This window comes from Equus quagga, chromosome 3 (assembly GCF_021613505.1).
Source record: "Equus quagga isolate Etosha38 chromosome 3, UCLA_HA_Equagga_1.0, whole genome shotgun sequence".
Classification (NCBI taxonomy): Eukaryota; Metazoa; Chordata; class Mammalia; order Perissodactyla; family Equidae; genus Equus; species Equus quagga.
Window position 1 is genome coordinate 139581645 of NC_060269.1, and position 25147 is coordinate 139606791.

At 34.3% G+C, this 25147-nt stretch overlaps 1 protein-coding gene across 2 annotated transcripts in view; it reads right to left on the reverse strand.

Annotated features, from left to right (window-relative positions):
• SLIT2 (slit guidance ligand 2) overlaps window positions 1–25147 on the reverse strand; it is a 366489-nt gene that overhangs the window by 120415 nt on the left and 220927 nt on the right. For both annotated transcript variants that reach the window (XM_046656964.1, XM_046656963.1), the window contains exons 5-8: window positions 22317–22388; window positions 10536–10607; window positions 4692–4763; window positions 1889–2052 (exon numbers count right to left, since the gene is read on the reverse strand). In XM_046656964.1, the coding sequence (XP_046512920.1) occupies window positions 1889–2052; window positions 4692–4763; window positions 10536–10607; window positions 22317–22388 (380 nt within the window). The remainder of the gene's footprint in view (window positions 1–1888; window positions 2053–4691; window positions 4764–10535; window positions 10608–22316; window positions 22389–25147) is intronic.

The following is a 25147-nucleotide window of genomic DNA, read 5'->3' on the forward strand; positions in this document are numbered from 1 at the left end:
ATGAGATTTTACTGTTCAAATGATGAACAACAGAATGCCAGTTGTGTTGTACCAAATGGGCATCTGCAAACCCTTGGTTACTGGAGCAGGGACAGCCCTCTCTGACCCGCAGGGGAAGGGCCCAGGGGTGGTGACGCGCCAGGAAGAGGCTGTAGGCTAGTTACTAACCCAGTCCCTCTCAACAAGCTCTCAAACTTTACAAAAATAGTCTCAGTCTAAAAAAGAAACGTGAACTTGCCTTCTTCCTCATCTAGAAAACAGGAAGGAAAAAGTGAAGAAAGAAAAAAGTGGTTAGTAACGAACTGTTAGTCATTCCATTATTTAATTTTTAAAAAAGCAATCAGACCTATTGAGAACATCCCATGACATTATAAGAAAATTTTGTTCGGGTTATAAAAAGTGTGAAAAAACACACAAAAAAGTCGAAAAGATAACAATAAAATAAGATCCTGTACTAGCACGTCTTCTCTTTCCTCCTTTAACAAACTGTTAACTATTTACGATGCATTACATATATTTTAAAAATTTGTTTTACTGTATTTTGAGCAGAAACTTCTGAAGCAGAACCAGCCTGATATTTATAAAATAAATTATGTTAATATAGATCAATATTAACATATAATTTTATAAATAAATAAACATATATATATACATACACAGATCTTCAACTTATGATGGGGTTGCGTTCTGATAAACTCGTCATAAATTGAAAAGATTATAAGTTGAAAATGCATTTAATACACCTAACCTACCACACATCATAGCTTAGCCTAGCTTCCCCCAAACGTGCTCAGAACACTTACACTAGCCTACACTTGGGCAAAACATCTAACACAAAGCCCATTTTATAGTGAAGTGTTGAATATCTCATGTGATTTATTGAGTACCGTACTGAAAGTGAAAAACAGAACGGTCATACGGTATAGAATAGTTGTAAGTGTATCCGTTGTTTACTCTCACGAACGTGTGGCTGACTGGGAGCTGCCACTTGCTGCCATTACCCAGTATCACAAGACACTGTCATATTGCATATTGCTACCCTAGGAAAAGATGAAAATTCAAAATTTGAAGTATTGGTCCCTATTGAACGCATACCATTTTTGCATGATCGTGATGTCTAAAAGTCCTAAGTTGAACCATCATTAAGTCAGGGACTTTCTGTATATGTATATATATATATATGTATATATACATGGACTGGAAATGAGACTGCCTAGATTGTGATCCTTGGACTCAACTATATAACCTTGGACAAGGTTACTTAGCATCTTCTTTTCTCAACAATTTAATCTCTAATATAGAGATAATATTACATTTCTCTATAGTTGTTATGAGGAAGCTGAAATGAGGTAAATAATAGGTGAAATACTTATTTTGCATAGCTCATGTTGTATTTTTGTTACTAAAGCTAGTCATTGATCTGTTTTAAGTAGAATTGAAGCATTAGTATATATGTATACACAAAAAGTACTTTGTCACTCTGCAACCATAGTTGATGTACTTTTTTGAATTTCACAGCAGGGATCCAGGATTAGTTAATCATTTTTCAATTGTTAATATAAAAGTAGCTATAATTTATTATTTACAGGGAAAATAATGAGTAGCAAATAGAACTATAATCTAAGAATTTTCCATATTTCTCCTGGAGTGAAAAATGGAAAATTTTTCATAATAATTTAGGTACAAGTAATCAGTAATTGCAAACCATGTGCAAATGTCTTAGAACATGTTATTATCATCACTAAAAAGAGGATTTCCATAGAATGATTAGTGCATAATAGCACACGTTAGTGAGCAACAGTGAAACCTTTAAAGCATGCACTCTTCACAGTTCTGTTACTTAAAAGCATACAAGAATATGACAATGTAAAGGTACTTCTTCCCTTACCGCTGCAGACAAATTCTCGTTTTTGAACCTCAGCTACATTATGGCCCCTCAGGTGGGATGGGCCCATACACTGAGTATAGAGGCCCACACGAGGCCTTTGGCGCAGCCAGTCAGAGAGCCAGGCTAGGTGGCAGTCACAATACAGGTTGTTCGAGTGGAGTCGACTAAATGAGGGGAAAGAGGTTTAAAGCACGAAAACAGAAAATAGTTATTTCAAAACTTGGAGGATTCATTGATCATAATATATAACGATATTTCTTAACGTAGAAGTAGATAAAGGTTAGCAAGTACCAACCTACTTACTTTTCTAAAAATTAAACCAGTTTATAACCACAGAAGCAAGTCTCTCTTCATTTATCTCTGAGCTGAGCAAAGCTACAGAAGCTTGAACATGATCATAAAAATCTTTTGTCCACGTTCATTTAAAACAGTAGAGAGAAACAAGTAAGTACAAGGCAAACTGCTCTGCAGTCCGACATACTGACCGCCAATTGTAAATGGAAAATATCATAAGTTGAAAATGCATTTAATACATCTAACCTACAGAACATCATAGCTTAGCCTCACCTACCTTCAACGTGCTCAGAGCACTTTTCAGTGGGGTACGGTGGAGGAGGGGGGAAAGGGAAGGTTAATGAAAGTTGAGACTCCCAGTTTTAATTATCACTCTAGCCTCTGTAGAAACTGCTTGCAAAACCTTTTTAGCAGGTCATTTTCATTTTTTGCTGAACAAGACAGAATAGTAATTCAATATAAAACACTTCTTTCACGTGCCTCTTCTGATTTCCTTCTTTTCGTTTAACATCAGAAAAGGGGACTAGCTGCTTTTGGCTCTTGCGGACCTATTCTCAAAGAGCAGGAACTGAAATTAAAAGACACAAATGGCTTGGAGCGAAGGAATGAAGTGAGTCCCTCTCTGTTGGCAGGGATCCACACCAGAGAATGGATCCCTTCCAAGTGGCAAATAGCATTTTTCCATTAATAAAATATCAGACAAATGTATCCACTAAATTAGGTAAATGATTTCAAACTGGCTTTTATGTTTTCTCAAACTAAAGAAAAGGACATCCAAAGCTATAAATCAAAGCATCATTCCCAGAATTGTCTATGACACGGTAATGCCACTTCAGTCCTTTTTAGCTGATGTGCTCAATTCTAACCCAATAACAGTAATGGATATTAAAACATGGAACTCAGTCCAGAAAGATAATTGGACCATAAAAATGGAATTTTTAAGTAGCAATGATAATATAGAATAATGAAACAACCAAAGCAAGGGAATTTAAAGTTAGATAACTATTTAACATTCTCCTTGAACCTGTAGATAGGGAACAGACTGTCTTGCATCAAAACTAGACAGCATGCCACAGAACAAAAAGCTACATTTTGGGAAAGCTGGGTGACCTCTGGCTCAGTTTGCTTAGAAGTCAGAGTGGGATCCTTTGGAAGCCACGTAGCACATTACACATCATTGTTCTCTAAATATTTCCATCTAAATCAAGTACATTACAACCATTCAATTAGGTGCGCATGAATTTGAAAAGAGAAAATAGCATAAAAATTTAAAAACCTGATTAATAAGACAAATCGTAGTGGATTTCTACAAGAAAATAAGACAATATAAAAAATGTAGATGGATGTTTTTACAGTCTCAGTGGCTTTAGTTTTGCAAAGATTGAAAGCTTGATCAATTTGTTTTTAAAAAATTAGCTAGAGTTAATGAGAAACCATTTTCATCAAACATAGTTTGAGTGAACTGGGCTCTTAGTTTGGCTAGATTAGTCTCAATCTGATAGCCCCAAGAAAATAAAATTTGGTTATATTTGCATACTTTTAGAATTATTTTATTTTGGTAAATCATATTCCAAGGAAATTATAATGATATGTTATTGCACACAGAGCTACATTTTAGTGAGAAAAATGACATTAATATTGGTTTTACCTAAATCATTAAATGCTGGCAATTCAACTGATTTTTTTATTAAAGAGTGAAAATAAACGTAATATGTTTCCAGTTATAAGCTATTGTAAAATGAAAAATATTTTGAAAATCCAATCAAAATACATTTACCCCACTTAAAAACATATTTTTTCAAAAACTTCAATGCTTAGGTTATGTTTCCCACCATTTCTCACATGTTGTATATAATATATTTTTTAGGTCAAGGTGATTCTGAAACGCAGTTTAAATGAGACTTATCTCTGAAAATGCTTTAACTAAATACCCCCACTCTAGACTTTAAGGCTTAATTATTCTCTAAGAGAAAAAAATAGCTGTAGCAAATGCTTTATTAGAGGACCATTTTTCTTCACCTAAAATATTTTAATGTTCATCTGTAAGCCCTGAAAAGATATTTTTAAATATAAATGCTGACACAATCTTAATTATAGAAGCACTAGAGGGTGATGCTGTAATTTTACGTTACAAAGAATGTTAGAGAGCCAGTTTGGCTTTATTAGGTCTGCTTGCTGTACAGTAATAAAATCATAAAGATTTACCATTTATCATTTCTGACAGCCAATCAAGGAGTCTTCCATTTCTTAATGAAATGTGACCTCCACAATAGCTCAAAGTAAATGTCTCCCCTCCCAAACTTCTCATAACGCATATCATTTAAAAGAAAGCTTTCAAGTTTTCAGAATAATAGTTTGTTTGCCCAAATATCTTATCTGGAACTTTTAAAAAAATGTTCTCTTTGTCTACCCTATAATGAACTAGCAGTCTATTCTTTGCTTACTAACAGTAGTACTTAAGGCGATCTTTCAGTTGATTATGTTGACCTTTATATATGTGAGTACTTACAAAGTCCTAAGTTTAGGCATATGGTTGAAACTCGCCACAGAAAGTCTGGTAATGTTGTTATTGTTGAGAGTGCTGTAGAATAAAAAAAAGTTAGGAATTTTAGATCTGAAGGTTTATTGATCATTCGATATATTAATATAGAGAAAACGTTTCATGATTATGTTTAGGCAGGACAACTACCTGGTAGAGATGGCATAGAGAATGCACTACATTATACACAAGATGTTAAATAAATTTTATACTTTAACACTTTACTAGGCATTCATCAAATATTTATTACAAATTTATGGCTTTAGCCATAGTATCTTTGACTATTTACACGGTGCTTTATGTACCACGTGCATGCATGCATGCTTACTTATGATATTGGTTAAGGAATGAACATGAGACAGTCACAGTTAGAAAAATCAAGAAGTTACATTTCCTTGGAGGGGCACGATGTGGAATTAGTGTCCATGAGGAAATGAACATATTTGAATTCTCCAACTGAAATCTCATAATAGTAGCACAGAATCAGTTCTGCCAGGTCCTGGAAGAGAGTCCTCTAACGTTCTTTACTGTGGATGTCAGCCGCTGCTGAAAGTTGAGTAATAAGGCTGATATCTATATTTGGTACTGGCATTGGGTGGGGATGAAGTGACATGCTGTAGCAGTATATTGAAAGCTTAATATTTCTAACAGGTTTTAGTTGCAGCCGCATATCCTGCCCTTTGTTTAGTGCTGCGTGGTCGTGATCATGGTTTCTTGAAGGTAAAGTCAGGAAGATGGGTGGTCAAGGGAGATATAGTAAAAATAAGTATAATTCTTGCCAAATTCAAATTTTCTTACTGTTCCTCCTACCACAAGCATTGTTAGTTGTATTATTATTACTATTTCTACTACTTCTACTATTTATTCATTCATCGAATATTTCCGGAATGGCTCTTATTTTTATGGCAACATGGAACATTAATAAATCAAGCATAAAATCTGTCCCAAAATAGCATATAGTCCAACTGGGGAGGTGAATTACATGGATTACAAAAACTTGGAGTTAATAAGATTAAGAAGAGAGATTTTGTTTTTTCCTCCCTTCAGAGAAGTCTGGTTGTGATGAGAAAGCAGGGAGACAGTGGTCCCAGGAGTGTGTGAGTACAGTTTGGAGATGGAAAATGACTCCAGCATCTAGAAGATACAGTGGGGTGGTGACTCAACAGCACAAAGCTGAAGGCAGCAAGAAAGATGGGATCAATGGCCCAGGTGGATGAAGTTTGATACTGGAGAAGGGTTTGAATTAGAGGTTGCAAATTCACTTGACTCCAGAGGCCATGCAGGGAAGACACATGAGAGAAGCAGACTGCATGTAAAGAAACACAATGGGGAAGAGAGATGGAGAAGAGCAGACAGACAGCTGGGACCAGGGGGACTATGGCAATCTAGCAACGATATTCTCTGTTGTAGCAGCTAATATTCAGCTCTAATGGACTGTTGCTGTGCTGTAATGGAAGGCTGCCAAACACTGATTTTCTCAAGAGAAGCTAGAAATGGAAAATTTTAGATCAGTCCTCCTAATTTGCTAATTTTTCTTTTCATTTTTTTTGGTGAGGAAGATTGCCCCTGAGCAAATATCTGTTGCCAATCTTCCTCTATTTTGTATGTGAGGTGTCACCACAGCATAGCTTCATGAATGGCATGTAGGTCTGTACTCGGGATCCAAACCCGTGAATCTGAGGCCACCAATGCAGAGTGCACGAACTTAACCACTACCCGACCAGGCTGGCCCCCTAAGTTTTAAATACTGACAGCTAACTCAAATATTTCAAACAGTCCATGGGCCAAATCTATTTGGGCTAAGCAAGATACATTTGCCATTAGGCCAGCTGGGGACTGCGGTTGTCAATGGCGGGATATGGGGTGTTCAGGGTTTGAGGGATTAGGTTAAACTTTTCAGTAAAGTAGGGAACAACAGCTACAGATATAGAACACCCATTGACTCTCTTTACTATCCAGTTTTGAAATGTATTGAATGACATAAGAACTAATCCAAGTGATTTGGATTAAGTCACATAGAAAAAACCCCCACTTTATGGAAGACCTATAAAGCATTGAATTGGTTGACTCATATTATCCAGAAGCTTGTAGCATTTTCCCATACTCAAGTGATTTTTTTCAAATGCCATTAAAATACACCCTGATGTTTGAACTAAAAGGTTTTACTTCTCAAAGGGATTTGCTTTCAAATGATCCCTTTTCCCACTCTCAAAATTTATGCTGACTTTATATGGCTAAAATCTTCAGAGTACATAGCATATTGAAATATGACTTTGGGGATAACTTTTTTTTAAAGTAATTCACACTCAGCAGACATGCATTAATTTTGAACCATAGTTTCTTACAATTCCACATAAAAGAGAGTTTTCATTGAATGCTGAAGCCAGTGGCTATCAATTTGAAAACTTTTCTCAAAATGTAAATTCACATAATGCAATTAAAGAAATAAATTATGTTGGCATTTTTATTCGGTATTGATGCTGGCAAAGCAATACTGATACTGATACCTGGTAACTGAACAATATGTGGAACCAATGAAATGAAATTATTTTAAAACTAACAATAAATGTAAATGTTAATTAGGTATGATGTCATGTATATGCTATGGTCGCAATCAACTCCTATTCTGAAAAAATGTAAATTTATATATTGTACTTCTTTATTTGTGAACATTTTTTCCTACATGAAAGTCTATTTCTATGTTCAACCTCAAGATTTTCTCTTTGTGGTGAGAACATATTCTTATACAAAAGATATTTTGGGGTGTAAATATTAAACGTTAGTCTTGGCAATCAGGTAGGCCCTCTCGAACTTAGATCTTGATTTATTCTTTCTTATTGCCTTAGCGTCAAGCGTAGGATTTATCAGAGAGTCTGATATTTAATGGATATGAATCCCTATGTTTCAATTCAATTAAATTATGCCCATTCTATGGAAAAGGAAAAAGAAAACATAAGACTAGCAACTCAAGGAATATATTTCATTTCTCAATCTAGCATCCAAAGCAAAAGAAAACACTGATCTAGGTTTAATTACCAATGTTATTTTTGAGATGATATCTTCATATTAAGAAAATAAACAGTCTAAATCCTACTAACCAGAATTCCACAATAAGGCCATGAATATATAAGAGATAAACTGCCTCCTTGCTTTCACCTGGCTTGACTTTTCCTGCTTGAACTTTATTCACTTTCTCTACCTTAATATATATCCTAATCTAACAAATTTTCATCAATGGCCCAGGCTGATCACTCCCATCTTCTCCAGTTTGGCCTCAGTGTATTCATACATTCACAAATGGTTCATGGAATTAAAATTTAAAACAATCTGAAGCATTGGGAATCTGAAATTTAAGGTGAAGTGCAAATTAATTAATCCTTCATTATTTCCACATAAGAAGAAGATATACACTAAAGAGTAAGGGATGGCAAAAATATGCAAAACTGACAACTTGCATTCTGGAACGTTTCTGAGGGTTACTCTAAAAAAAAAAGCCCCCGACTAAATGTTTATAATAGGCAAACTTCTGGTTTACCTGACAAGAAATTTGGGCTTAAGAAATTCCAGTTTTTTCAGTACTTTATCCAATTTTGCCTTAAATTCTTTATCAATTCTTTCTCGACAGGTTGTATGAATGATGAGGATTTTAAAAATTAACATACATTAAAAGACCGTCTGCTTGACTTTATGAAATTCTAATATCAAGTATTTAAAAGATTTTGAAAGAAACTTACATTTTCTTATATTATGTGCTAATTTTAATTACTTTTTTAGACAACAGATTCTGACCGTTATGCATCTCTTTGAGACATATATAAGCTCCTAAAAAGAGTTTCTAATATTTTGGATTTTGATTTTAATTTGATGAACTATAAAACCTTTATCACTCTTTGGTGTGTTTCATGGTAGTGGGTCTTGCTAAAGTCACATTTTAGATATTCTGATAACATGACAAGCAAAGTTTGAGGTGATTGTGTTTCCATGAACTTACTGCTTCTAAAAACAAAGATAGTTTAGAACATATAAGCAAATGAATAGTTCTTATATTTGTGGGTAAAGGGTTTTCAATGCATAGCACAGTGCTTGGCACACAGCAGGCACTCAATGTATAGACAGAGTACTCTTTCTGTCTCTCTACAGAGGGAAAGAGTTCACAATATATTATATATATGAATGATTCCATGTCTAGTAAGTATTTAAGCTCTTTTATTTTAGTAACAAACTACTTTGTGGGATTTTAATTCATCCAAAATATTCATCAAATTTTCCATAAAAAGATTGGCATCATTCATATTCCTAGTTAGGAGCAATGACTAAGTAACAAAATATTTTGGCTTGATCAGCTCTATTCAATTAAATAACACCTGTGGTAGTCTCTTCCTAGACAAAGTTTAGTGACATTGACTACGGTTTTGACATCAGACTACTATCTGAAATCACAGTTATCCGGACTCTGAAATAGCATCCATGTGCTTTGTACATTAAAAATGGCTCTGGAACACAATTGAAAAAGTGGCCTTATAACTACAAAGTGTATGATAAGCACTTTGAATGTTTTTCCTATAGAAAAGGACAGTTATCCACAGAAACAAAGTATCTCTTTTGTGGTTGGAGAACAGTATATATTCTTACAACACAATTTGTCTCAATCAACTCATTCTTAAGTAAGTCTTTAAAATTAATTAATAACTTAGAAGCACATGACACAGCTAGAAATTCTATTCATTTACTCGCAACTAAAACCAAAACAATATAGAAAATAATGCTAACATAAGCCATTCTAGTTGACACATTAAACATTTGTCAGAATTACATTCTGCTCCTCAAATTCAATTTACAAAGCAATAGAGTCTTTTTTCAGGAGGATTTCATGATTCCTGGATAACTTTTAACACATAGATTAAATATTCAAAACTTCTTCATAATTTAATTCAATTTTGGATTTCTGAATAATTGAGTCAGGGATGAATTACGGCATAGAAAAATATTTTATTTTGGGGAGAAATTTGCAAGTATACCGAAAAAGCTAGAGATGTGAATCTTTGGAAAAAGATTCCAGAAGAGTAGAGGTGGCTTAAACCGTTTTAGTAACTCTTGTTTTCACTAAAATTATTTTCAATATAATTAACAATTTCATTAAAATTATTTTACTATTTCAAAGGTCTGTAGAGATTACTCACTTGCCTCTAACCAATTTTGTCAGCCATATCTATCCAGCAAGGAAAGACAGAGGATGCCAATTATAATTCAAATCTGTGTGTTGTGCTTTACAAAGTCAGTAACGAAGACTTTGAAAGGGACCTAATGGGTGGTATATTAATATTAGAAAGTAGATTTCAAATAATCTTACAAAGATGATATTGTCTAGTTAAAAATGACATTTTAAAATGAGAAAACGTCTTTACATTGCATAGCAACCACAAAATATACCAATATATCAGCTACCAACGTTTATTTTTTGTTGTAATTTTTCCTATACAACTGATGTTGTCTTAATACTTAGCAATTTTGAGAATTCTTACAAATCCTGTGAGTGAGAATATTTTACTATAAGGAGAAACACTTAAAAGACAATAAGTGTGAATGTGTGAGTGTCCTTCCCAGACAATTTTACCTAAACATACAGATAGGATATGCAAGGTTTTGCACAATCACACATTTCGACTCTTCTCTGTATTCACCATGAGTTATTTAAGGCATCTCTTTAGGAGACCATTTTGACACAAGGTTTTAAGCAAGTAGATAAGCTTCCACATCAGCACTCCCCAGACACAAAGCTCCTGTTAAAGAGCAAGAGAAATAAGCAGTACTTACAGCACTTCCAGGTCCCGGAGAGCCCTAAATGCCCCATCTTCAATACAGCTGATCTGGTTGTAATCCAGTTGCCTGTTAAATAGATTAAAAGAATATATGTAAAAAGCTGAAGACTAGCAGGGTTAGGTGAAAGGAAGTCTCCTGAAGGGTCTACGGAGTCCTGGCTGCACTAACTGAAATGCTTTCACGAACACACTCATCTCCTTAAGAATGTCACAAGCCATTCTGGCCTCAGTGCCGCCACTGAAATCTCTTTTTGTTCTGAACTGTCTGTGCAAATAGCAGCCCTTGGAAAGCTCCAGTAAATAATAACTGCACCTTATATTAAATGCCATAGGAATGCAATTTCATTACATCAAGAAAAGCTATCCATTAAGAGCTTTCAGCGTCATCTTGCTGAAACAATTTCATTAAGGTAAAGGACTGTAAATCACTTAATGTCACATGCACCCCTCAGTGACCTAACAGAATCCATTTATCAGAGAAGCCCAGCTGCATGTTAATTTCACTATCCTTGGCAAGCAAGAGCAAGACTACTTTTAGGTTTTCTTCTTTTAAAAGCAGTTTTCCTTCGAGAACTCCAAATCAAGAAAGAGAAATGAGGTGCCATATATTTCCCTGCTAATTTCAACCAGGAATACACTTTAGAAAACTAGCAGTTGTTCTCTATTAAACTTCACTATTCTTATAATTTGCATTGTTTATCATTATATGCGAATTCTCTATACTGTAAATACGGCATACTTTTCAGTTAAGGAACTTCCCGAATTATACCACTCTCCAGAAAATAAGTTTTTAAAACTATTAAGAAATTAATAAAAAATTCTTACTTCTCTCAAAGATGCTAATTTCAGCCCCAAAAACTAAGACACATATACGGCAGCAACATTGTTAAAATACTACACATATCAACGGTAAAAAGTTTAAAAGCCGTATCAGTTCCTTCTACATAATACAAAATTCAAACAGATGAATCTTCTTCTGTAGCTTAAGTACTCATTTGTTAAAATTCAAAGATGAAAAGAAAAGGCTGCTCCAAATTTGGTTAAGTCTGCTTTTTCCTGTCACTTGTTTTTGGAATTAAAATTTCCTTATTCATACAAAGGAATTCATCTGGTTGAAATGAACAGCTAAGTAATAAATCCTATATCCTCTCTGTCCTATCCTTTCTTTCTTCCTATTTTTACAAAGAAGCAGTTGTTGTTTAAACTAGTAGATTGATGCTTAGCAATATTATTCTGCCAATAAAGAAAAAGTATTTTAATGCTTCACTTGAGATCAAAACAAAATGTTCGATGACATAGTCAGGTGAGCTGTCAGCTCTGCATGCATTGGGAGGGAAGGCAGACATACACGGTAAGACTATGATCATAATACAAATGGATCTCCTCCTTGTTTCAAGTTCGGAATTCACTAAAAGGGCTAATTCATATTTGAGGTCTGCTCTTAAAGAACTGTTTAAACATGCCCATAACAGTTGTTTCTCTCACAAGACTCCTGAATAAAGGTGCAATGATTTAATCCAGTGACTTTCAGAGGGGCCTCTTCAAATTCCTTACTTTAGAAATTATGTACATAGAGAATATCTCATGAAATATGCATCTCATTTTTAAGAAGGTCTCTAGGGGACACAATAACACGGGAGACTACCTGATGTCATGCAAATGGTACAATTTAGGACATACAATACACAAAAAGGCAAACTCTGGAGAAGATACAATTTTATTGCTTTTATAAACTAAGGTTTTCCCCAAATAATAGCTACCAGCCGTGCTACTATAATAGCCCAAAGCATTTCCACTTATTAGGAAGTAATACAGAAGTATAATTTTATTTTCTAAGAAGACTTTTAAAGCCTCATGATGTAATACGGCTGCTGAGGTTCCAAGAAAACACTTACATTCTTGAGCACTTTTGATTTTTACGGATTAAATTCATTTAACAATTAAGTTAATAGCCTTTTTATTTTAAAGTGCTAAATATATATCTACACTACTATTCTCTAACCTCTTGAACAATTTATCAAAGCCATTTAAATTAGTACAATGGCATGAAGTGTTACCCTTGACATACTACAAAAGAGAAATTGTTTCCAGACAAATTGGCAAAATCTTTTAATGCTATCAAATTTGCCTAATGCAGTCTCCAGGTTAATCTGTAAAAGGGTGAGCTGTATGTTTGCCCATATCTTATTATCCTTAGCTGTCAATGTATAAATCAGTGCTGACACAGCTTCTTTTAAATCATGCATACCATACACAAAGGCGAAGCCCCAGCATGCCAGAAAGCACTCAAGCAAATCTTGTCCTACAAGGACTGAAAGGCAGATTACTTTCCCTATACCACCAGAAGTCGAGACTCTGCTGGAAACTTTGGTAATTTTACCCCTCTTTAACATTGCTTGTGATTACAAGCTTCTGATTCTTAACAGTAATCTAAGTCCTTTTTGGTGCAAAAACATTAAGACTAATTTGCTCTCATAGGACCAAAGTTTTCTTAAAAGTTTTCCAAATGCCATCATATCTCAGTCCACATATCTTCTAAGAATGAAGATATTTTATGAAAAGTTACTCATATAAAAGGACCATCAAAATCATAATGAATAATTTTTTCATCAATTGGTGGATTTTGTTATATTCAAAGGAATGTTTATGGAAAGTGTTGTGCCCATGTGACTGCTCATGAGAAAATTTCTCTGCACAAACCTCCATTTGTCTGCATATGGTTCAAGATAAACAGTGTCAAAACTACGCATAAGCGTAATTTATTTCAGGGTTTCTGGACGATTTTTCTGCACCTTGTTTCTCTCACCCTGCTCACTTCCTTCCCCACTACCTTTCAAACCCTGGGCACTTCTGCTTTCTGTAAACAGGGAAAGATCTGTTCTCAGCCAAGCATTTAGTGACAGGCTGACCTTGTTTAGATGTGATTTCTAATTGTGCCATGAAATTATTCTGAATTAAGGAATCAAGAGGAAGAGTTACTTTTTTCCACTCTCCAAAAAGTAACGTTACAAGGATTCAGCCAGATATAGGGTAAATTTGTTGATCTCTGGTTGATAAGCGCAGGTACATTAGGGACAACTTTAGGATCCTTTTCTGGCACAGGGGTCACTTGCCAGGGAGAAGCAAGCTAGCACTTTTCTTATTTTCTGGAGAGAAAGAATGGTATAAATAGTACCATCGGCTGTTTCTTTCAGACCTTCAGCCGATGTATCCTAGCATAGACTTTTGTACCTTCTCCGCCTTATTTCCTACCTCCACTCCTCCCCTCTGCTTCTGCTCAAATTCCAAATCCCCTCTCCATCTGATCCTTCACTGTCCCAGTTTGTAAGTGTATGTTTTGAAGCTACTGCTTTATTATTAATTTCATGAAAAAGATGATGTTAAAAAGACTAGATAATCTTCAAGCTATTTCACAGCATTAACATTCTGATTCTCTTTTTAGGGGTAACTACTCCTCTTACCATGCTCTAGAATAACTCTAGACTGCCCAGTCTAATTTTTACTAGTGCTGGTAAATTTAGTCTTAGACAATGCAGTGTGTCTTTATTCAGAGACGTTACTGTGTGCCTCACATACATAGAATTTGTAAAGCTGATCTGATTTTCTTTAACACTAAAAATAATGTAGCCTAGTTTCAGATTTTGATTAATTCTAGGTATGAGAGACAATACATAACACTGCTAAACATAAATTTTAAAAATAGGCATATTAAATGACAAAAGATTGAACATTTGCTTAGTTTGCATCTTGAAATATAACTGGAGACATTGCATTCTGTTACTCCTAAGTTTTATTTCAGAGAATTCCACTTTTAATTTTTTGAAATTTAGATACCATACCGTGTCTGAATTAAACATGTAAACCTACCTGCCTGCATTAACTTCAGGTGGTTTTGTCCTTACCTATAGAAAACTCCTATTTTACTGCAGGATCCAAGTAATAAGATCTTATTACTAATGGATTTTCTTTTTGTAAGAATTAGAAAACCATAAAACATACTTAACTCAGAAATCATTAAAGATTTTTCATGGTTAGTATTGTCTCAAAGAAAGGTAGGGTCTGTTAATGTCTCAACAAAATTATACTATGCTCCAGTTTTCCAGTTTTTTAAAGCTACTAGAAGATTATTTCATATTCATATTTCTATTGTAAAATGGAAAACTTCAAAAATTTATTTTTGACTTAAAATACATCAAAGTGATTAGGATCAATATGAGAGAATAACATTTTGCTGTTTGGAAAGTACTCTGATAAAATATATAAATCAAATGGGATAAAAAGAAAAAATGCTGTTAAGGACACAGGCATGATCCGTTCTATTTCTTTCCTTGTGTATGTAAAATTCAAGTTAATATGAGTGCTTAAATATATAAATCTTATTCTAACAACGATTACTTAAGAAGTAATCCAAGATTTTTTATAACATATAAAGAGCCTAAGAATGATATAAATTGATCCTAAATGAAAACCCTAGACAGAAGTTTCTGCAACAATATAGTTTACCTCAGCATAAAAGCACATCAGTGTTAACCTGAACATTAGTGAAGAAAACAACCGAGGTAAGGACTATTCTGAGGAATGCAAAATAATTTATGTAATTTGAGAATTAAACCCTTTTGCAATCTTTCAAGCAACATTTTGTTTTTCTCATCAGAATAATGAATCTCAGTATTTATTGGAATAATCTTTGGTGTAAAGTTATACCCACTTGCTAATTTATTGGGAAGAGGCAAAACATAGCCCTAAGAGAGATGGGAAGAAAAAACGGAGTAAAGACAACTAAGTTGACCTTCACATTCTGGTAACTCTACGTAAATTAATCAAAGGTGGTAGAAAATGAAACTGACAATAATAATTGCTTACATTTATTGAATGCATAGCAAATGGCAGGATCTCTAGATATGTCATCTTATTATTCCTCACAGTAACTTGAAAAGGTAAGTATTATCATCATTCCGATTTTATAGATGAGAAAATGAGGCTCAGAGAAGTTCAATAACTTATTCACAGTAGGTAGCAAATATTTGGTGAAACCTTGATTCAAATTTAAATGTACATATTGCTGACGTCCCCACTCAAGACGTAAGTGGCTAAAGAAACAGATCAGGAGCTATACATTCTGCAAATGGGGGTTTTGGCTAAATCTCTGATGGCCAAGTGTCAAGGAAGAAGCCAGCAGATGAAGAATGCTATATAATGTCAGAGAAAGAAGAGATTATCATAGACTGAAGTAATCATGTGTGAGGGAGGAAAAATCTTCATCCTTAAAAAATAGGTAGAATCCAGAAAGTCAGAAAATAGAAGTGGGTATTCCCCATCAAGGGGAAAGGTTCACTAAAAAAAACAAAACAAAAACAAAAAACATTTGTGAGCAGAGGCTCTACAACGTTCACAGTAAATGTTTGCAAGGAAGAGGTCATTTTGGCTTGAGTAAAGAGCTTGTATGCAGATTCAGTGGCAGAGGGGGCTAGAAGCCTTGGTGGAAGTCAGAATGTTAGGACTAGTCAGAATATCTAAAGATATGATGGCATTCAATAAAAATAATTGCTCTCTCAGGGGAGAGTCTATATTTCTTCAGACCTTGTAGAACTATGACAGTATTCTGCTACGTCCCCAGGGCTTTGCCATAGTGCCTATAACAAAGAGTGTGTGTGTGTGTGTGTGTGTGTGTTTAATAAACTGAATGATTTTAAGCCAGGTAGTGATGGGATAAAAAACAATGCATTACAAAAACAAATCTGGCCTGCAATGTTAAAGTTATCTAATGAGAATACAAACTGGAGATCAAAATTCAATTAGCAACCTATTGCAATTGTTCAGAGGTAGCAAAATGTGGCTGTTCAGTGTTGGGGAAGCAAGAAACCCAAAGACATATTCTATATCAAGGACAAGATGCCAGCCACAAGAGGATCGTGCCAATTCTTACTTTATACATATGTGATTTGGATTCCCAACTACTCAATTCGATTTTCTTGTGTTTTGTTTATTTTATTTTGGAAAGTATTTATGAAGATATATTGCATAGACTCATTTTTACATAAGAGAATGACATCACTGAAGGAAAACTGCTAAGATACCCTGAAGATAAGGCAAAATGCAAAGTTGGAGAGGTTAATGGTAGCATACTTGTCTGTAGTTGTTGGAGATTATCATAATTCAGCGTGCTTTTAGAGTGAATGCAAACCAGGCAAATTACAGGACCATGGACAGTTCCTATGGTGCCAATAGCAGCGCTGCTGAGTTCCTGATACATTTTACATTTACCTGTCCGGACAACCACTGGTTGTCCCTTATGTCTATAGACAGCATTCTGGATGTTAATTGGAGCTCTGGCTCTCATAATATGAAACTCAAATTCATTCATTATCCATAAAATAGAGAGCCATTTCTACAGGTTTGTTTAGAAGGTTCTATGTCCCACTGAAGATCTGTGGCATTTAATCTAACACTAAGGCTAGTGGGTCCCTTGAGTGAGAAACCAAACTCCACTTCAAAGTCTCTTTAGCCTCAGGCTTACAGAAAACACTCTGGGAAGGAGCTTGGGGTGCTCAAAGTTACAATATAAATTTGATATCAATGGATTTTATTTTTATGATAAATATGTAATAATGACAAGAAATGTAATGAACTAAACATGAAAACTACCCGATTGCAGTAGACATTTTGCAGTTAAGACAATTTATACAACAAAGCTAAAGAAAGTCTTGCATTTGCATGGTAAACTACATAATACACTCTTCTCATTGTTACATATTGATTCTATATTATGTGAACAACCCTGGTTTGTTTATTGTTATGGAATAGCAGATGATACAGGAAAAAAAACCAGTAGAGAGATATATAAAAACAGAGAAGTGTAAAAAATAAAAGTAAAACACTAAGTGTACTTAGTATAGAACTGTGTATTTTCCTTCTATGGATTTTAATTGATCCATCAATAAACTAAATTGATGATGACAGAGTTCCTGAAAAAAAAGAAAATTTCTAAATAATATAAATAGCTGAGTAACACAGATTAACTCTCCCTCTCTGCTGTTTGACAAATCTTCTTATTCCCAATAACCACTGCACCACAAATTGGGTAATTTCTTTCCTAAAATTTCATGGACATACATATTTGTTTCCCAAATGATACTATGACTTAGAAAGAACCAAGCTAAATCATCTTGTAACTTAAACCCTTGTCCATAAATTTATGTATGTAAAAAAAGAATAAATATAAATATTTACCCTAATCTATTTTTTTTTTTTTGCCAACAGGCAGTTTTCCTGGAAAATGAGCGTAAGACTCATAACGAATGTAAGGTTAATGCAATTGAGATGATGCAAGCAAATGAGAAAGGGATGCATTTATTTCTGAACTAAATAGTAAAATTTGACTGGGACATTGAGTACATTTTGAGGACATATTGCAAAATGAAAGAAGAAAAAAAGCTAGTGTGATTTACTTTGCACAATATGTCTAAAATAATGTTTGCTGGAATTTAATTATTTTAAGTATTCATGTTGAATTCACTAAAAAAACTAATGGTAAAGTATGGTAGCTTTTGCTTGTGTGACATGAATAACAACCAGCAATCTAATTAATTTGTAAGTTCACACATTTGTGGTTTCTTTCGATTAAATTCCAGGATAACTACAACCAGAAATGTTTTCTCATAGAAATAAGAGACTTGGGAAATTTTTTATATTCATAAAATACATACCTAGAGAATAAGCTTGCAAGTCTTAGCAATAAAGCAAGGTTTAATTTTCCATCATTCTCCTAAATCAGTCCATTTAAATGGAAATATCTCATAGATAACTGTAAACAAATCAGTGGCACAATATAACATCTTTGTTCAAGATACAATCAGGCAGCAGCAAAGGCTTTATTGCATCAGTGTTAAATATATTAAATATATATAAAAAGTTTAAAAGAAAAGTCATATAAACATTGATTATTATTTTGGTGAGGCATCAGTTGGTAATGATATGGTATCAATACTTTAATTCATACTTGATTGGGGAGTTTAAAAACACAGACGCAAACCCTATGGAAAAGAGCTGCCAGTGATTATTACAAATGTTATAATTTAGCTGATATTTTAATATGATTTTGTTATTCTCAGACCTCACCATCTAAAATGTCGGGAAAAAGAATGTGGTTTAAGTTGCAGCTGGAGAAAATCAGGTAATAAAATGTAAAGGTTTAATCCAGTTAGGAAATTAATAGAGATAAGCAAAAAAGTTATGGGAAGTCCTCCCTGGAGATGTTTAAGAGCAAGATAAATGTCCATCTGTCTACAACAGTTTTAGTGTGGCTTGCCTGAAGGAAGAGAAATAAGATCTGCTAATTTGCAAAATTTCCACAGCATCAATTTCATATTGTCAGGATGCTGCCTTGAGCATATTTAGCCAATCCACAAGATTAAAGCAAGTGCTTCCAGTGGAAATCTTCTGATAACTGGAATTTGCTGTGAATAAGGACTGAATGTGGTAAAGCCAATAAACGTATTACAGTGCATCAGACTTTTAGAAGTGCTATCACCTTGATGCAACTAAAGCAGACATTCTGTCTAGTCCTCTGTTTTCTTTTTACTCTCTGAATGATCTGGAACAGTAGCCATTGTCATGCAGGACTGTCCAAATTGTAAGTGCATACACTAGGATGATAAACGGGACAAAGCACTGTACCTCTCCTTCCCACAATGAATATCAATAATATTAATACTGTTAATATTAATATTTATGGGCTTTTATTGAGTAATTACTCGAAGACTTATGGTTACCAGTTTAATAATAATATTACTTAAAATTTACCCACAGTTTTAACTTATTTTACTAGATATTGTCCTTAACCTTTTTTTTCTCAAGTAGATTAGCCCTGAGCTAACATCTGACACCAATTCTCCTCTTTTTGCGGAGGAAGATTGATCCTGTGCTAACATCTGTGCCCATCTTACTCCAGCTTATACTTGGGACACCTGCCACAGCATGGCTTGATAAGTGGTGTATAGGTTCAGGCCCTGGATCCAAATCAGTGAACCCTGGGCCACTGAAGCAGGGCAGGTGAACTTAACTGCTGCGCCACTGGGCGGGCCCCCTTCTTTAACTTTTAATGATAAATCTAAACTTCGTATAAAGCTGAATGAAATCAGATTTTTTTAAAACTCTTTTTTAATTACAGAAAAATGACTTTTAACTGTAAAATTCTATAAAATTGTAGCTAGGATCCTGATTAATCAAATCAACCAATAAATGCATTGTGGTATTTCCATGTTGCTCTAATGGTCTTTCACATTGTTATAAGGAAGGTAGTGAGAACAGACGGAATAAATTGTGAGATTAGTAGGAATAAATTTTAACTTTTCATAGCCACTTTAATAAATTCTAACCTCCCCAACCTACCCTCACCTGCCATGACTCACCAATATGCAATACGAAGCAATCTCCCCAAAGAATCCTTTGTATTTTCTTTAGGAAATCTTTCCTACAGCATTCTCTGATAACTTCAAGCAATACTTTTCTCTCTTTCTTCCTTCAGCACCTATAGCACTTAATATCTTGTTTATAAATCAGGGTCTTGTGTGTATTCATTTAGTACTTTCTAACATATTTTCTTTTTCCATTTTGTCGCTCCATGTCTAACCGACCCATAATAGACATGGGTCCATCTTATCCATGCCTAACATTAAAAATTACTTCATCTTCTCTTTCTCATCTTCTTAGTCTTACCTTTTTCAGGGCTAACTTCTAGCAGTCGACTAGTAAATACTTGCAGAATGAAACAATAAACTTTATTACATAGCATTTTACTGTTTCAAAAGGTTTTTCACATACCTCCTTTCCCTAATAACTACAACAAACCGAAGCAATTATTATATTCACTTTATAGACGTGAAAATGAAGGTTCAGTGAAGTTTACTGATTTGTCATGTCTACAAGTCCAGTAAACAGCAAAAGATCCCATGACTCCAGAGCTAAACTCATCCCACTGTATACATAATAACTGCCTTTGAATTTGGTGGAAACATGATGCATGTGGGCAAATTATTTTTTTAATTCTCCTAAATCAACATTGCATTCTTCATAGCACACTGGTTGGCATCTCGCCTTTTTTTATCTGAACTTTTAAAATCACATTTTTTAAGAATAAATGAAGAAAACATCAGGAAGAATCCCACCATGACTGGTATCTCAGTCCCAGATATATCCTTAATATGGAAGAAGGGTTACTTAGAGACTTGGATTCCCTGAATATCTTACTAAGAAGATTAAAAGCCACCTGTTTTAAGGATTTAGAGATAATACTATCGTAAGATTGCAAGCGGCAGTCCCAAAGGGTGGTCAACTGTAGCCATCACTATCCTTTTACGACAACACATAGGCAACTTGAGAAGCTGCTACGTGGGGGTCTTTATCTTGTTCTAACCAGACGTAAGATACAGAGGCAGTTGTGAACAACTACATCACTGAATTTACCTGCAGACTTCCCCAAGCCCTAGCTAGAGAAGATAAAAAGAAAGCAAATCAAATTGTTTTAACATGTAAAAAAAATCATAAAAAGCTAGAGCCAGGATTTTAATGGCTCTCCATATTTATATCTAGAATATGTATTTTCTATATATATCCTGTATTTTTCTGTCTTTATCTGTACATTTAGAAAGTACGAATTTAAAACAAAAACCATTTACATTGAGGAGAAGTTGCAGAGGCCAAAACTTGGAGCTTTATAAACAGTCGCCTTCTTTAATAAGGGAAAACACCTGTCTCAGTTTCACTACTGAGAAAAGAATGTCGGATCCCACCATGGAGAATTCTGAATAGAAGTTAATTCTTGAAAAAGTGCCTGCCCTGTTTATTGCTAGCTAAGAAATATTGAATTCCTGACAGTTAATCTCAGCACACCGAGACATTTTCCCCTACATTTCAAGCTAATGTAAAAGCTAAGGAAAACATTTCATGTCCTAGCATTCTCGGTCAATCAAAAACCATCATTTTCAAAGGCTAATATAGCATTTTAAAATTTATAAAGATATATATTGACAATATTATGATTGTCACTGAGATCTTAAATCTGATATGTACCATCAGAGCTACGGGCACTTACAAAGAACACTTCTACGCAAGACACCAGATTAAAGATTTATCAAGGGAAAATACAGAAACAATCTTCTTTATCTTCTTTCTTTTTTTCTCTTTTTAAAGAAGGCTATGCATATATTCTTTCATAAATATATGAGGGGAAAAGAGTGTAAGAAAAATATTCACACAAAGGGTAAAACACAATTTTCTTATTCTCACACTTTTGGCATTTAATGAAAATGGTGATCTAAAAGCTATATATATAAAAAAAGCTGTAGCTCTACACTACAGGTATCTCTAACAAGAAAATACTGTCTACTCTTTCCAGAAAAAACAGTTTATATTCTGCATTTCCAATAAAGACAGTTAACAACTGAAAAAGGAGTTATTGAAGTACACTGACAGTAAAAGGGAAGAAAATACATTGTAAATATCTTTTAATCAAATCATTTCATTAGATTTCACAAGATTAATCACAAGCTTTGAAGAATGAGTTTGGTAACAACTTCAGTTTCACGACATCTTCTAAATGAGAATCTCTTCAGATAGCTAGTGAAAACAATTTAAAATGTATTGTTACAAGCTCTCCTAAGCAAGTATAAAGTTATATAGAGCTTTCACCATTTTTTCTGACACCTTATTTAATATAAATTTAACTTTGAAATGGATAACTTAAAAAAACAGTATAAATTAGAAAAAACATACTTACAGGTTTTTAATGTCAACTGCCCCACGGAAAGCCTTCCTTGGAATTGCCTGAATTTGATTTTCACTGAGATCACTAAAAATAACAACAAAAAAAATCAAGTTATAAAATATAATTTAAAAATTATTTTAATCAATGTGTTTGAGAAGTGATAGGGCATTTCTTAAAAAAAGCTAAAAAAATACTAAAAGGATCATAATTAAATCCATAGCATTAGAGATCATAATTAAATTCATATCATTAGATGCGATTTCTAGTATAAATATTTTATATTTCTAGTATAAATTAAAAAGTTAGACTAAATGGTTTCTTGAACTACTTTTCCAGATCTTTACTTTTATAATAAATTTCAAAATACAATTCTCTTAAATTTAAGAATCGATTCAATTCTGTGTAATAAAACATTTCTCTAAAACAAATAGTAAATTATTCATAACCCAATTTCAAGGGGTTCTAAAATTTTAGTACTTGATATTTCTGCAACATCCCTGACATAACTTACAAAGTATATAAAGGAAGAAGTCCCTTTTAATGTCCTCGAGAAGAGTGGGCAAAAACTGATAAAACCTGGGCAGTATGATTAAGTTTTCACAGCACTTTAAGTAATCTTGAAAATGGAACACAGCAGTACTGGCCCAACAATAAAACCAACAGTTCCTGCATGAAATATTAACAGCAGACTGATTTAAAACCTTCTTTAAATAATTCTATTATGACCATAAACACAGACTGTCTATATTTGCATTTTAATTTAATTGAGAAATACATTTTAATCAAGGGAAAAAAGCAATTTTTGAGTTGGACTGAGAAGTTTGTAAAAAGCACTCATCTCAGGAAATGGATCATTATTTTTCCTTCAGACTTCAGCTGCAATTCTGTGAGCTCGCATAGTATTATTAGCCTTAAAAGGAGGATATAAATACACAGGCAAGAAATGTCACTGAAAACAGAAAATGCTCATCTAATTTTAGGTAACACCACCACACAGCAGAAAGTTGAAGTATAAAGTAACAACGATGGTGCTAAAATTATCATTAAAATTCTAAAATAAACGATGCTCACGAAGAAAGATGAAGCTACTGACCACAGGTGCGTAGCTGATGAAAACAGAGCCATTTTCCAATTATGTGGAGGCGTACTGGACAAATTCATGCACATCCTCTCCCCTAGTGCTTCTTATGACCAGACTTTGTTGTTCACACACTTGTGGCCACGCCACAGAGATAACTGGCAGATACAGAGATTTAGTGCGTGGTCATGACCTCATTAGCACCAAGTTTTAAACAACTGAGATTTGCACTTATATCTCAATATCTGCGATGTTCAAACAAACAAAAAAATGTTTACTAAGCAATTTGTAAAGAAATAAATGTTGGTCTATTTAAAGAGTAAAGGTCTTTAGCAAAAAAGAAAAAAGCCCGCATATTTTATTTGAAACAATAAATGTACAATATGTGCTTATGCAGGAGTTAAGGCAGCCATCCATTTCCTAAGCGACGTAGCCCCATAACTGCTTTCAATAGTTTCAGTATATCCCTAAGAGTAATCAAACTTCATTTCCTTAAAAATTGCTTATTTCTCCAGCTGGTCATTGATTCAGACTGATTTCCTTCCTTTGTTTAATTACATCGAGTTAAGAATGTTTAACAGTATATATTTAAAACCCATGATGTTAGAAACAGTGTTCAAAGGAGGCTACCGAGCAAGGAGAAAGTAAAGAGAGATACTGGAGAAGGAAAAATCAGAAAGGAATGAGAAATGAGGAGGAAAAAAAAGATTCAATTCAAGCAAATTTGAATCTATAGCACTCCTGAAAACCAATTGTGTTTTTACCGCGGTGTCCATGAATTCAATGTTTTCTCATCGCTTATTTTTTTTTCCATTTCTAAGACAAAACTGCTTTAAAGACTGTGTAGGGGACTAACAATGGCAGAGATGTTTACTTCAGATCGTGCCTGCCTCCCAGGCTCTGCAGTCTCGCCATCCCGCCAGCTGGGGCCATTTCATTCACCACCTGCAATCTCTGCTCTGCTCGGTCTTTAGGCATAGTTCTTCCTAGAGTCAGGTTCTCAAATGGGGGGATAGTGGGTGGGAGAAAAGTCAGGGGATGATTTTAGGTGGTTCATGAGACGGCACTGAAGAACACTGAAACACACAATCAGAACACCAATCCTTCTGAATTTGATTTTAGTCTTTCTGATTGCCTTAGGCAGAATTCTAGAGCATAGAAGGGTTTATCCCGCTGACACTTACCAATCTTTTGTTTTTATTAAGAGTGAGAGACTATCAGGCTCAGAGCATCCTTACTCTCATAAGACTAATGGTTTATGTGTGTCTGCCCCCCGAGCAGACTTTTCTACGGGGTCTCTGCTCTTGTGCCCAACCCACTCTGTCAGGCAACTTCAGGTATGGATCCCAGATCCCTTCAATTAAGTGGGGCGTGTTCATCCGTGACAGGAGGAAGAAACTTAAGTTTTCAGTACCTACTGTATGCAATAAATTTTTATATATCATCAAAATTGATCTATATTTCCTTTAATCCCCAAAGTCATCTTACAGAGTATTATGATTATTATTATTATTATTAAATAAACCAAGCTTCAGAGATATAGGGTATTAGTGCTAAACAATGACACAAACTGTCAAAGTAGATGTCTAGGAAACCCAGATAAATATTGATTTAAGATTTGGGGATTTCTAAAGATGATACCAGAAGCTACTTAATCAATCTCAATATGTCCTTCCTGTGGCCTAGAACTTAGAAGGCTTTTTCATAACTCATCCCAGCCTCTGATTTATGTCATTCATAAAATCATGGGTCAGACTATGTTAGA